The 15,285-nt window shown below is 38.7% G+C and overlaps 1 protein-coding gene across 1 annotated transcript in view; it reads right to left on the reverse strand.

The window, feature by feature from the left end:
* GAP43 (growth associated protein 43) overlaps positions 1-15,285 on the reverse strand; it is a 97,770-nt gene that overhangs the window by 36,976 nt on the left and 45,509 nt on the right. Inside the window, exon 2 of the mRNA XM_015445341.3 lies at positions 7,580-8,177. Coding sequence (XP_015300827.1) covers positions 7,580-8,177 — 598 coding nt within the window. The remainder of the gene's footprint in view (positions 1-7,579; positions 8,178-15,285) is intronic.

The raw sequence follows: 15,285 nt of genomic DNA on the forward strand, positions 1-15,285 counted from the left end.
AAAACAGGGTAGCCTTCAAAAGTTATTTCACGTGTATGTGCCACCAGGATAGAACATTTATGTTGAGTATGATTTACAAAGAAAGGCAAAAAACCTTCCTAGAATACTTTCTTCCCCTGAAGATATGTTAAGAACTACAATTTCCCTTCCAAGTAGAGGGGTGTGAGATGATCAACCTGAAATATTTTAATTCTCATAATCCTCTAATTTGTGATTTGGAGATTACAAATTAGTGTGAGGATTGCTGAGTAATCACATCTAACTTGTATATCTTCCATACTACCTTTTCTCAGGACATTTGATAGCCCAATTCACACACTTAGGCCTGTTAGCCAATTTCACTAATCGTCAAAGATCCAACTACTGTGAATGTAGAGTTAAAAAAAAAAAAAGAAGAATTGGAAGAGGCTTGTATTAGCTTGTCTATATAATACTTTATGTTTTAATGACAGTCTACTGACGAAATTTTAAAAAGCTTATCAGATGTCTATCAGATGTATCCATTGCTCTACATAAGCATCCAAGGTTTTATTAAACCTTGAAGCTGTTTAATTACTTTAATGAAATAAAAGCATATAGAAATACACTGATATTGAATTAAGTGTAAGACGGAAGTGAAACTGCTGATAGCAAATGATGGCTGTCTATAGGCTATAGCCACTGTAGCTATTACAGCTAGAGTTTTCCATCCAGAGACAGGGTTAGGAGGATTATAAATCAGGAGTCCAGTCATATCAGAAAACATCATTTTCAACTCTTTATATTCAATCTCAAGTGTAAGATGGGGTTACAAACCTCTACTGAGATATTCTTGCTGTCTTCTGGGTCTCTAGTCTAATAACAAACTTTCTTAGAATTGACTCTTCCTAGATTCTTTGCCCCTCTATCTAAACCTCTCTACTATCAACCCCATCCCTTAAGCCCATTATCTAATAGTTAAGAAAATAAAGGACTATGGAAAAGTGAGGATGGTTGGCTAAGAAGCCCTATATCCCCCACTTCAGAGATGCCTCCCTGGTCTACCATTGCAAGATTGTCGTGTGTGTGTGTGTGTGTGTGTGTGTGTGTGTGCACATGTATGCAGAGAAAAATGAACAATATTTTATGAATGTGTATTAATATCTGAATAATAGTCTATATTTTAAGAAATATTAATTTTTAGTTCCAAATATAGTTTCACAACTTTAAAACTGGGGGAGGAACATGTCTTTCTGTTTTTCAGCTTCTTTTATGAGGTGATAGTAACAATTTAATATAAGCTATGAAAGAATGAAGGAATGGCCTCAATAATTTGAGTTCTGTGACTCTGTAACACATTCCTTCATCTTGTCTTTTTTCTACTTACTCTTTTTAACTAAAGAGTTAATGAAAGGGCCAGGTGCAGTGGCTCACACCTGTAATCCCAGCGAGGCCTAGGCAGGCAGATCACCTGAGGTCAGGAGTTAGAGACCAGCCTGGCCAATATGGCGAAATCCCATCTCTACTAAAAATACAAAAATTAGCCGGGCATGGTGGCGGGCACCTGTAATCCCAGCTACTAGGGAGGCTGAGACTGGAGAATCACTAGAACCCAGGAGACAGGTTACAGTGAGCCAAGATCGTGCCACTGTACTCCAGCCTAGGCAACAGAGCGAGACTCTGTCTCAAAAAAAAAAAAAAAAAAGTTAATGATTGCTCTCTAATTTGTCTCTTCTATTAAATTCTTTAATATTTTAGTTATAAAGGTACCAGATCCTTTGGAAATGCTCTTGCAAAGGGGGGTAGACCTAAACAAGAATATAAAAATGATACTAATTCTGATAAGCTAAACTTAGGGTAGCAATTGCCTACAATAAATAAAATGACTTTCATCTGATTAAGATATTAAAATTTCAATTTTTAATTTTCAGATCCTCCTGGAATAACTGATGTATTTGATGGAGTCAGTAATATACCTGTTAGGAACAATCAATTTCAACTGATCTTTATAGCTCTCTCAGGTCTAATAAAACAGTCCTTGGAGTGTTTTTTGAAATAAGAATCTAAGACTCAGAACTAGTTTAATATCCCCAATAATTCTGGGGTGATAGGGCTGTGAGGGAATTATGATCAGGAATTTTGGTAGTTACTAGATACCCATCTGTAAATGCTATCCCTAATAATTCCCAGACAAGAGTCTGGAGTATCCAATTATCCAAAGAAGAGAGATGTTCTTATATTATAACACATTGCTGGGGTCCTTAGACATTTCTCTTCTCTTTGTTTCTTCCAGAATATCACTTGGATAAGTGTCAGCATTCAGCATGTGACCTCTCAGACTCTCAGGGTTAGGCTTCTAGTTCAACATTGCTAGCTGTCAACAATGATTAAGTGCCATAGTCTCTCTAAAGCTAAGATTTCTCCTTGTAAAAAGGAAAGGGAAAATTACACTATTACGTTACTACCACAGAGTGGTTATGATGATTAAATGCAACAATCCCCACATAGCACTCAGCACAGTACCTGGCAGTTAATAAATGCTCATTAAGTGCCACCTATTATTAGACTTTTATATTTTAACTCTTGAAAGAAAACCTCAAAAACCAACTATCGTAGTCCCTTTTCCTGAGGATGACACAAATGAGGTCCAGAGAAGCAATAACTCTCCTAAAATCTCTCATCTTGTTGGTAGAAATATTGAGACTAGAACCCTGGTCTCTTTATTTCAGTTCAAAGATCTTTTACCCTTATTATATTACAGGGCAGGTAGGACAGAGAATGTCCTAGTAAGGTCCTTGTTGGTATTTCCCAATAGCATCAGATCATCACAACAGCTAAGAAAAAAAGAAAATGAAGAAACTGAGATAACGCATAACACCTTAATAGAAAGAACTGTAGGGCTACAGTGAAGGTGAGGATTTAGAGTTCTATCAGTTTGACCCTTGTTTTGTCACTGGCTGTATGTGTGGCCAGAATACCCACTTACTTTGTCCCTATTCTTAGAATATAAAAATAGAAAGAAAAATGTTATCAAATGACATTGGGCTGTTGTCAAGAAAAGCCAATAAAAATGATTACTCTAGCAATATGAAAGTGCTCCATGAAAGCTTAATAATCAACAGTATTTAAGAGGTATACCACTGAGTATCTGACAGGGTGCCATGTTTTATAAACAGCATTTATGGACTTCCACAACCAAAATTTTCATTCTTTGTGAGCTGTGTATAAATTCAGGAAGTGGTTGAAACCACATTTCAAATCAAAACTGCTCAGGAAGCACCCTGCCAAATAAGTGTAAATATCCTTGGAAAGTCTCACATCTAACACACAGCTTGGTAGAAGTGGATCTATCTTTTGGAAAGCTGAAAAATAGATGGTTACCTTGGACCTTAGGGAAACTTGGACCTCTGGGAAACATAAATAATTTTTAATCCAGAAATATGAGCTGGGTATCTCATTTTCTTACAAATAATTATCATTCTAGAAATTATAAATTTTGCTTCCATTCTCTTCGTTAATCATTTGAGTATCAGTACACACATTCTATAAAACATTTTTATAGTAAGTAGTAGACTGCATCTTGGCCCCTGAAGCACTGCTTCATTCATATTTTGTCCAAAGTGCATTGGTAGAGAGAATACCCCATACCAATTGCAGAATTTAATTGAGATTATAAATATGATTGTTTTCAATGTCATTCCCTGAATTTCACACTACCCCCACTATCAAGTAAGAATTCATTAAGGTCAAAAGACTATATCTTGTTTTTGTTTTGTTTTGGTTTTTCTGAGACAGGGTCTCACTCTGTCACCCAGGTTGGAGTGCAGTGGCACACAGTCATGGCTCACTGCAGCCTTGATCTCCTGGGCTCTGGTGATCTTCCTGCCTTAGCCTCCAGAGTAGCTTGGACTACACCATCACACTCTGCTAATTTTTTCTATCATCTGTAGAGATGGGGTCTCCTTCTGTTGCCCAGGCTGGTCTCAAACTCCTGGACTCAAGTCCTCCTGCCTCGGTCTCCCAAAGTGCTAGGATTACAGGCATGAGCCACTGCATGAGGCCAAAGGATCATATCTTACTCATCTTGGTGACCCGAATACCTAGCACAGAAGAAAGTTAACATAAAGAGAAGGGAAAAAGAAAGGAAGAATAGAATAAAAGGAGAGAGAATGGGAAGGAAGGAGGGAGGAAGGAAGGATAAAAAAGAGGAGGAAGAGAGGTAGGGAGACACTAAGCTAATTTTTCTATTCAGGGAATGGCAAAAGGAAATTCCTCCCTCTTTTCTTGATCATTACTGATGGCATCAATTTGCAAGATGTACTGAGACCATGAAAATACAATGCAGCCAAGATCAACATGCAGAACATATGAAGTCACTCAGAACTCCACTTCCAACTAGCATCAGTCAAGGACCCTGTGGCAGTCACCCAATCAATATCACTGATTGATAGCCTTCTAGATAGGTTACCTTGGTAGTACCACATCACTGAATATGACCACAGTAGAGTCCTCTGTTGGGGAAAATCAATAGGCTACCATGGAGAAGAGGAGACATAACAGAGAATTCCTTCACTGAGAGCCAGTGAGCACAGTGGCACTGCTTGGCAGGAGACCCCAAGGACATAATCATTAAAGGGGGCTTGAAAGTTCTCTACTCATGGCTGAATAGGGCAGTGTCCCACAGATGTTTTAAATCCTCCTCTCCCTCTAAAGGAATCATTATCAGAGGTGCACTGAAATGTTTTGGTTCAAGGCACATAAAGAGCCGGGCAGGCAGAGTGGCAAAGTAGGGCGAGGGGGACATACTTGGAGAATTTAAAACAATGACAATAATCAACCAACCTCAAAGATCAAAATACAAATGACATCCTCCCATAACAAACAGGTTGGTAGTAAGTAGTAAAAGAAGTAAAATAAATAACATTTATAATTCCTGCAACGTTTCCATAGGTATTAAAGTAATAATCATATCTGATCTAAAATTTTTAAGCCTGATACTGACAGAAATTATTTTCTTGGATTCTCTCTTTGTACCTATTTTGCCCCTTACCCTATTGCACCCTCTTAGACTGTCCGTCCATGCCCCTCCAGGCAGCTGTAGAATCCTAAAGTAACCCATGGTAGCCACACATTTCCAAACAGTACAGCCCAGTGGAAAATGCTGCTACTTTAACCCAGGTTAAAATGAAATACAGTGGAAGAAAGAGGAAATGCAGTACAGGGCACCTGGGAATTTGGACCTGATATGATGTGATAGATATCCTTGTCATCTCTACCTTCTGTGATCCCATGAGATTCATCACAGCCGGGTAATTTGTGCTTGTCACACAGAGCAGGCAAGGCTAATAGATACCTCAATCCAGAAAGAAATGACAGGCAGCATTTCTGAATCTAACCAAGAGGACAATACCTACCCAACTCTAAGAAATAATGTAAATTGCCCTTTGTGATTACCTTCAAGTTGAACTTCACCTATTTTTTCAATCACCTTTGAATGCACACGATAAAGTCTGATTAATTAAGATATTTTTCAGTCAGAAACTGTAACATTTAGGGCAGAGAAGAGTGCTGTTTGCTTTCACTGGCCAGACACATTTTTAATCAAATAAATGAACAGAATAAGCAAATATGCAAGAGAAATATATAAATGAGTGAACAAATTATTATCTATAATTTAAATTTCATCAATTTATATTCACTATTTGACATTTGTTGACAACTTACTACATAAAATATTTCATTAATTCATTTGGAGTTATCATAACCTGAAAAATAATAAAACTTAATTTCTTTTAAAATATATATTAGACTTCTTACTGATTCAAGAAATCCTTCTATCAACCCAAATCATAAGCATATACCTAAAATAACATCATGTCTCTGTTTCTCACAACTTTAGAAATCCCAGTTAAAAAATATGGTCTGTGCCATGTCAGATCTGTTCTGTATTTAAAAGCATGATTAATTTCTAAGATTTATGAAAACGACACATTACGTAACTTGTCTATATGCAAAGTGATTTCCAGACATTATATCTGAGGCTCAAAGCTTAAATCTAAAGAAAAGTAGTTAAGTTTTGCTTTGCTGAGTAAATTAAAACTCACACCCCACTTTTTATCACATGCCTTACCTTTTCCAGGGAAAAATTCCCATCTTCTAAACCTCAATGTCTGGCCCCTGGGACAGTTGTGTGGTTAGAATAAAGATTCAAAATGAAAAGAAGCATATGATTTATCCAGAGCTGGAATATGCTAATAACAATGTTAATTAATATTATCTGGCATCTTATTCACAGAAATTTAGGGATAAGATGAAAGAAGTGTAGACCTAAAATATCTAGAATACCACCTACCATATTGTAGTATCTGATTTTGGAGAAATGTATATCAAAGTAAATGTCCAATCATTACTTTCTCAATCTGATGGTCAGATATCAAAACATTTCTCAGACCATTCCCATGGAATAGTTTTTCTCCCAAGGAGCACACTGTGGCTCAGTCCGTATTTGGACTGTTGGATGACAAACATCATTGGTTAAACCGAGGCGCTTCCAAAGGAGTAAACCCAATCTTTTAAATGGACATAGAAGAAACTTTATCTTTGAGGATCTTTGGGGCTGGAAAGTATTTATGGGTCATATTAGACTAGAGAAAGATAGTGGAAACTGTTGGCCTCCTTTACCCACTGTGGATGTGTTGGAGATGAGGGAAGGATCTAGTCTCCAGGGACAAAGCTCTGTTGAATTTATCTTGCTCTGGGAATATTCTATTCCAATTCTGCACAATTGAGCAGTAATAGTGAAAACACTCCAACTTTCAAGTTACAGTTCCAAACTGAAGAGAATCCAGTACCTTTTTGTAATCATAGGAACCCTCAATTATTTATGCATATTGTAGAAAGTTGTGTCTTCAATAATAAAATGATTATTTATGTTTGACTTCACAACATATTCTGTATTTGGGGTTTTTCTTTTGTTTTTGGCAACATCGACAGACTTATTTTCCCAATTATGTTTGACCCCAATTAATGTTACAATTAACATTCTCTCAGCATACCCACATATACACACACTACTCACCAACTGATGGTGGAGAGAATGCCCAGAAACATAATGTGAGATAGGGAAGGGTGGTCTGAGATTATACATTTGCTGCCAGCAATTCACACACTAGATAATCTGGATCAAGAAGAGGATGGCTGTATTTATACCAGGCACTTTCCAGAGCCAAATAATCACATTAGCTAATTCCCATCCATATAATATATGTAGCCTCAGTAATTACTTATTAAACTAAGTCTATCAGCACACAGAATACTTTTTTAAAGCAGATTTATCTAGTTTGACTGCATATGTCTATCCAATTAAGATAATTGCCAGATCTTTCTAGTACTGGCTGCTACATAGACCTGCCTGAGTCCTCTCTCAGGCATGGAGATATTTGGGAATGTAACCTTAGCTCTTAGTCCTGCCACTTTGGGAAATTAAGCACAGCTTCCCTTGATTTCTGGAAAACACCTTCTAGACTTTTTCCTCTCCCTTGATGACCCAGGTGGCCTGGCCTTCCGAATAGCAACTCCCCTCCCCATCCACCCATTGCATCTGACCCTCGCGGTTGCTCACCTATGTTCTCTTCGGCTTGGCTGCTCTCCCCAGTCTCCGTTGGAGGCTGGGCTGTTGCCTTGGCAGCAGCATCCTCTGCAGCAGGGGTGGTGGCAGCAGCAGCAGTGACAGCAGCAGGCACATCGGCTTGTTTAGGCTCCTCCTTGGCTGGGGCATCTTCGGCCTTGGAGGACGGCGAGTTATCAGTGGAAGCTTTAGTGGCACTTTCTGTCTCAGCTGAGCCGGCCTTCTCCTCTGAGGATGCAGGAGCCTGAGGGGCTGCCTGCTCTGTGGCAGCATCACCCTCTCCCTTCTTCTCCTCGGAAGGAGTTTCTCCTGCTTTGCCGGGTTCATCAGGCTTGGAGCCAGTGGCTGGGGCTGCTTCGGTAGCAGTGGTGCCTTCTCCCTTCTTCTCCACCCCATCGGCAACAGGGGCTTCATCCTTCTTATTGGCTTCAGCCTCAGCAGCTTGAGCATCATCCTTCTTCTCTCCTTTGAGCTTTTTCCTCGTTATGTGTCCACGGAAGCTAGCCTGAATTTTGGTCGCGGCCTTATGAGCTTTATCTTCTGGTTTGATACCATCTTGTTCAATCTTTTGGTCCTCATCATTTTTTTCAACCTTTGTGGAGAAAAGAGGGGAAAAAAAGGAGAGGGCTCCAGTGATGTTCTTCTCCTTTAAATCTCAGCATTCAACAAATATTTATTAAGTGATTTATTTTGTGCCAGGCACTGTTTGTGGAGTTAAGAATTCAACAGTACTCTGGAAGTTCAAGTCAAGCCTCATCTTTTCCCCACAGTATTGTATGGGAAAAGTAATGTTCTTTGGACCTTCCAGAATCACTGGCAACTTTTTTTTTTTTTTTTTTTTTGAGATAGAGTCTCAGTCTGTCACCCAGGCTGGAGTGCAATGGCATGATCTTGGCTCACCATAACCTCCGCCTCCCAGGTTCAAGCAATTATCCTGCCTCGACCTCCCAAATAGCTGGGATTACAGGAATGTGCCACCACACCCAACTAAGTTTTGTATTTTGTAGAGACAGGGTTTCACCATGTTGGCCAAGCTGGTCTCAAACTCCTGACCTCAGGTGATCCACCCACCGCTGCCTCCCAAAGTACTAGAATTACAGGTGTGAGCCACTGCATCCGGCCACTGGCATTATTGTCTATGTATTTCCTTTCCCCAGCTCAATGTTGCTCCACGTCAAACTTAAACCAGCCTTTTTTTTTAGATGTACTTTGACAACTCAAATCACATTTACAGGCTGGGTACAGTGGTTCACACTTGTAATCCAAGCACCTTGAGAAGTGAAGGCAGGAGGAACTTGAGCCCAGGAGTTCGAGACCATCCCTGGCAACATAGTGAGACCCCATCTCTACAGAGCTGGGTGTGGTGGCATACACCAGTGGTCCTGGCTACTCAGGAGGCTGAGGCAGGAGGCTCACTTGAGCCTGCAAGGTAGAGGCTGCGTGAGCTGTTGTTGTGTCACTGCACTTCAGCCTTGGTAACAGAGTAAGACCCTGTCTCAAAAAGCAAACAAACCAGAAACAAAAACAAAACACGAATCACATTCACCCCAGGTTTTTATCACAGACCTCTGAAAGATACAGGGTTTTCAGGGTTTTTGAGAAGGACTTTGTATAAAACTTTATGGCTTAAAAAAATAGTATGCAAAAGTCTACTTTCCCCCCAAGTTTTAAGCCTGATAAGGAAATTAATAAATTCAAGACAAAGAGTATAGTAAAAGTTTAAACCATAAATTCCATCAGGATTTTATGCAAAATGCAAATGAGTTCCACGTCTTTAGGGGATTTGTTCAGAATGTGACAACTTACAATGCTGGTCACAAAATAACGTCTAACTTTCTCTTGCATGTGGTCCAACATTAATAATAAACATATCAAACCTTCAAAATCTGAATAAAAAAAGACCGTTATTCCTGAATTTTAAAAAATGATGGGAAACACTGTTTCTCCTTTTGAAAAAGCAACATATATTCACTAAGTCACAATTCCTTATTCCCAAAGCAATTGGGAACCTAAAATGTGTTCATATTATCATCAATAGAGCCATCTTAGTACTAAGAGACTAGCATATAGAATTTTACCTTTTGATGGCAACATTTGTAGCTTAATGTATGCTGCAAATGACTATTTTCCACATGAAAATTAAATCAGAGGATAGGAACAGCAGGTATGGTCATAGAAAGAATTGTGTAGGCAAGTACACAAAATTCTATCCAGTTCCATTGTTTACCATGGTGCCCCAACATGCCTACTGATAGTCTCCATTCTTAAATTTCTTTAACTTTCGAGCATTGAACTTTTGTTCACTTTTGTGAACACTGTTCTAGCAGAAATAATAGCAAAGAACAGCATAGCAACTTTCCCTCAAAAGACCACTAATAAAAGAGTGTTTATCATGTAACATGTTCAGAGCCTGTTCTCAATCTTGGATTGGCCTTGACCTTTGCTCCATTTTAGGAGGTAAGCTAATACAGAACAACTCAGGACAAGTTTTCCACCTGTCAAACCAGCTCTGCCCCACTGACCCAGCTCCTGCTAATCATGATGTGGAACTGTTAGACATTCTTTGGACAAGCATACAGACCTGTTGCTGCATAGGACCATCAACATACCAGTGGATACACAAAAGTATTTTTGAAAAAGAGATACATGTAAGAGTAAAAGCAGGTTTGATAATTTTCTCAGTCAAATTCAAGTCAACTTTTCCTTCTTCCTTAGTTAACCATGCATGTATATACACGAAGATTAAAGGAGTAAGTGAAAAGCACTTTGGAGAGGCCCGTCCTGCTCCCTCCTCCACTACTCAGTTCTCTGATGTACTATCACCTTCTCGCTACCCTGCTGCTCTTGATGACACCTACTGGGATGAGCACAGCCCAATCTGAGACACGGGAGCAGCTGTCCCTGCCAGGAACTCTCTGCTCAGAGATGGAAGCATAACCCTGTAAAATTAACAGTTGTGATTGGAGCATGGAGCCAAGATGTTGATAATTTATTTTACTCTATCTTGAGTTTTCTGAATGAAGCACCATCTTATATGTTAGGACACCTGCACTTGGGTATTGATGCCAACTGGTTCTTTAATACAAATACTGTTCTTTGTGAAAGTAGACAAGTCAATTATTTCAGAAGGGGCAGGTGTCCACAAAAGGCTCCCTAGTGACTCAAGAAAGCTAAAATTTTAGATCTCTGCCTTTTCTTTATGAACATAAGGCATAGGGGGATGAAACTCTTGAAAATCTGGAAATCACAAAGAGAAGGAAGCTGAGAGTCTACATGATATAAAGAAAGAAATTACATGGATAAAAAAAGGGCTCTCAATTTTCTCTCTCCTCCTCTTTCTCTCTCTCAATTTTTTAAAGCATCTGCAACTCTGATTTTCTAAAAAATCAGAATTTAAGCTTCTGAACACAGATTCTATGACTAGGGTGACAAGATTGTGAGACAAACCTCACCTAAACAACCCAGAAGTATAAGAAATTCAAGGGAAGCAGGAGTGAGCAGAATGGGGGAGAATCATGAAAAACAAGAGTTAGGAGAGAGAGGGGAAGACAGTCTTATAACAGCCAGGTACGCAAATAAGTGACTATCCCCAAAAAGATGCTCAAAGTACTCCACAGGCATGTAGCTCATCCTGGAGAAACTGCTGGACTTCATCATTAGAGATTTAGGAAAACTAAATTTTACAGATTAGTTGGGGGGGAAAAAAAGACAATTAATAGAAGTTTTTCCAGATAGCAGTAAAGAAACAGACCCAGGGAAAGGAAAGGAAAGGCAGGAGAGAGGAAGAAAGGGAAGGGGGGAGGAGATGAAGAAATGAAAGAAGAGGGAGGAGGAAAGGGAAGGAAAGAAACCAGGCTAAGAAGAGGGCAGACTTCAGTGACGGAACAGAGACATCCATAAATAAAAATACTTTAAGGTAAAACTGGGTTCAAAGCTAGACAGCACTGGATTGTGTTTGTGTGTCTTTCTTTTGTATTTCTAATTGATTCTATTAATACTCCTTAAATTACAGGTTATTTCCCGGTAAAATTCTTTTCACAGTACAGTATAAAGGAAAGTGGACTGGGAGTGTATTTTGTTGTGTATTTTGTTAAGGAGAAAAAGAACATTTCCCAAAACTGGCTATGTGGAGTAGCCCCAGGTTCTGAGAACACTTTGACCCTTTCCCCACTAGAAATAGAAGAGCTTACTTAAGATGAAGGACATTCAAGCCCAGAGAAACCAGAGACTACTCAGCACATTCAGCACAATACTTTCACTTTCCAAAAGGGGCAGCCCTGGCTCTGAAAAGTTAAGTGACTTGCCTAAATTCACAGAGCAAGTGAGGGAGGCAGCGGCCCAGCTTGTATTCGACCTCAACTCTTCTCCCCTCCCACCTACCTTCAAGTCCAATTTTATTGCATGACTGACCTGGAATAGCTTGGACTTACTTGTAGTAGATAATCCACAAGGCTTCACGTCAGCATTTTCATTCATTTATTAATTTTAAAATATTCAGTGCCTCTGTGAAGCACTGTACAAATGCTACTGAATGGAAGGATACTGTGTCTACCCATATAGAATCCTTTTGAAAATACACTTAAACCACACCATAGTACTTTAACAATCAGTTACTTCCCAGGAATTTGCAGTAGACACCTGATCTTACACTCATCTTTTCAAGTGAGGACAACACTCTAAAACTGTGAGTTACAGATGAAATGTCCAGAAAAAGAATCCTGGTATCTAAATGGCTAAAAAGTCAGCTCATAAATGTCACTAAAGATAGATTTATTTTTTAAACTAAGCCTTACCACAAATAAGCTTTGTAATGAACTCAAATGTTTCTGAGGGAATTTCAAAGTTATTTCATTTTTACACAGAATTGTTGATATCTACGAATTAAGTAAAGAGGACATTCCAATGCAGTACATTAGAGGTAGGAAGGGTGTCATTATGAGTTACCGTAAGTTTTTCAGGAATCTTTATTGTTATGGCTTAATAGTTCTTTGATTTGTTTGAGAGCTCTGCAATTTATGATGTCTTAAAGGAAACCAAGGTATAGGACATCCCTACTTTTTAAACAAACATTAAAATCTCAGATGAATATTGGTTGGAAAATGAAGAGTACCATTATAGTAACTTGTTGACACTAATGAAATTTCTAAATCCATTAGATGAATAAACAATAATTTTAACTGATATTTAAAAATTACAGATAAGAAAGCCAGAAATAAGAAGTAATTACTTAAATATCCAACATTGTTGCTCTGGTCTTCTTTTCCTTTGGGGAAAGGAGGAATGGACAACTTAAGATTTATTCTAAAATGTCCAAATGTTTGCATTCAACATGTTACAAAAGAGCTCTAGGCAAAAATCCATGAATGGCTAACATTCAGAACTAAAAATAACATCATCCATTCATCTGGGATACCTCAATGCATTTCACTTTTCCCCATTATCATAGGAATGCCTCAACCTTCCAAGCAAATTAAAACTTGGCCCTGTATCTACTTCTGCTAGCTATAAATAGTACTATTATAATACTTAAATTTTTAAAAAACAGGATTGAATTTTAAGTGTATTACAAATCATTGATGTACACAAATTCTTCTTTCTGAGAACATCTTTAGTAAACCAAAATATAACCATTTGATCAAGCAAAGTTATTTTTGAGAACAAACTTGAAAGGCCGGAGATATCCTAAGCAATATTTTTTTAAACATCCTCTAGTTTTCATGCCTATCAGAATCTTGTACAGCCTGTAAAGGAACCAGAATAAAGTGCTGATAAATATAAATGAAATCTAGGAAGTACCTACTTATGGCTCACTCTATTTTTTTATTAATAATTTATTGAGGTGAAATTCACATAACAAAATTTTACTCTATTTTTAAGCATCATTGATACCATGGCAATTGACTTTAGGGAAAATGTGCAAGTATTAAAGTAGTTCACAGTGGAGCTTCTGTACTTTCTTTAAACCTAGACAAAGATCAAAAACACAGTAAAATATCCCTTATGGAGGAGAGAGAGGACGGTGGGCCAGCCTCCTCCAGTTCTATAGATGGAATGTCACTGCAGGTTTCGGTGCAGGTGTAAGGAAGAAAGTGTCCTTTAAAAAGATGAAAAGGCACAGCGGGCATACACCGGATCCCTCAACATGAAGTCTGGTTTGAAGATCTAACTAAGGGATGAGCAGAATGGGGAGCAGGATGCACAGAGAAGCAATGAAACTGTAAAAGGAAACAAAATGTCTCATATTGGAAACTGCGGTAGTAATGTTAACTTTTCAGATAAGAGCTGGTGATCAAAAGCTGGGTCTTCAGTCCACTTTAATGTATTATTTATTCAACATGTACAATCCACCTGCTTCCAAGATAATATGAGGTTGTATCTTCAACATAGTATAAAGCATTATCAGAGTAGAACTCAGTTTCCACTCTGAAAAGTTATGTTTTATTTTATTTTATATATCTATAACCCTATTATGTCCCACAAAGACATAGAAGAGGCAAATAACATATTGCAATTTATGTCTTCAAACAGAAAAAAACTCAGCCTTTGAGAAGTACCTTGCCTATTTTACTTACAGCTGAATGCCCAGTTTCTAGAATGGTGCCTGGCACAAAGTAGATGCTCAATTAATACTTGTTGGATGAATCCAAAATCTGAGCATCTCTATTAGTGCCATTTCAGAAAGATAATGATAGGTGAAGAAATCTGGATTCGATTTTGTCAATTTTGTTAAAATCCTTCACTTCTCTGGTGGAATTCAAGAGCATCTGACTACAACAGGTATATGATTCCCCAATTATAGAAATTAGTAAGCAGAGGTTTAACAAGGAGAGAAATAGCAAAACTGTAGAAATGCCATTGATCATAATAATAAACAAGCACTTGAAAATAATAATACATCTAAGATAAAGACAACTGATTTATATTTATCTATTGACTTGTTAGAGTCATATCAATAAAACTATTTTTCCTGTGTGTCTGTTTACTTTTTCTTTCTTTCTTTCTTTTTAGACAGGGTCTCTCTCTGTCACCTAGACTGGAGTGCAGTGGCACTATCTCAGATGACTGCTGCAGCCTCGACCTCCCAAGCTCAAGCAATCCTTCCACTTCAGTCTCTCAAGTAGCTGGGACTACAGGCATGTGCCACCATGCCCAGCTAATTTTTGTATTTTTTGTAAAGATGGACAACATTTCACCATGTTGCCCAGGCTGGTCTCAAACTCCTGGACTCAAGCCATCTTCCTGCCTCAGCCTCCCAAATTACAGTGGGAGGGATTACAGTGTGAGGCACTGCTCCCTGCTTATATGCTTTTTCACTAGCAAAACTGGTGAAAATGGCCGGGTGCAGTGGCTCATACCCCTAATCACAGCACTTTGGGAGGCTAAGGTGGGCAGATCACCTGAGGCTGGGAGTTTGAGACCAGCCTGACCAACATGGAGAAACTCTGTCTCTATTAAACATACAAAATTAGCCAGGTGTGGTGGTGGATGCCTGTAATCCCAGCTACTCGGGAGGCTGAGGCAGGAGAATTGCTTGAACCCAGGAGGTAGAGGTTGCTATGAGCTGAGATCACGCCATTGCTCTCCAGCCTGGGCAACAAGAGCAAAATTCTGTCTCAAATAAATAAATAAAATTGATGAAAATATCCATGGGAGATTGCTGGAGAATCTCTGCTCCCCTCTATTTACATTTAATCTGTGTA

Source organism: Macaca fascicularis, chromosome 2, assembly GCF_037993035.2.
Source record: "Macaca fascicularis isolate 582-1 chromosome 2, T2T-MFA8v1.1".
NCBI classification, from domain to species: Eukaryota; Metazoa; Chordata; class Mammalia; order Primates; family Cercopithecidae; genus Macaca; species Macaca fascicularis.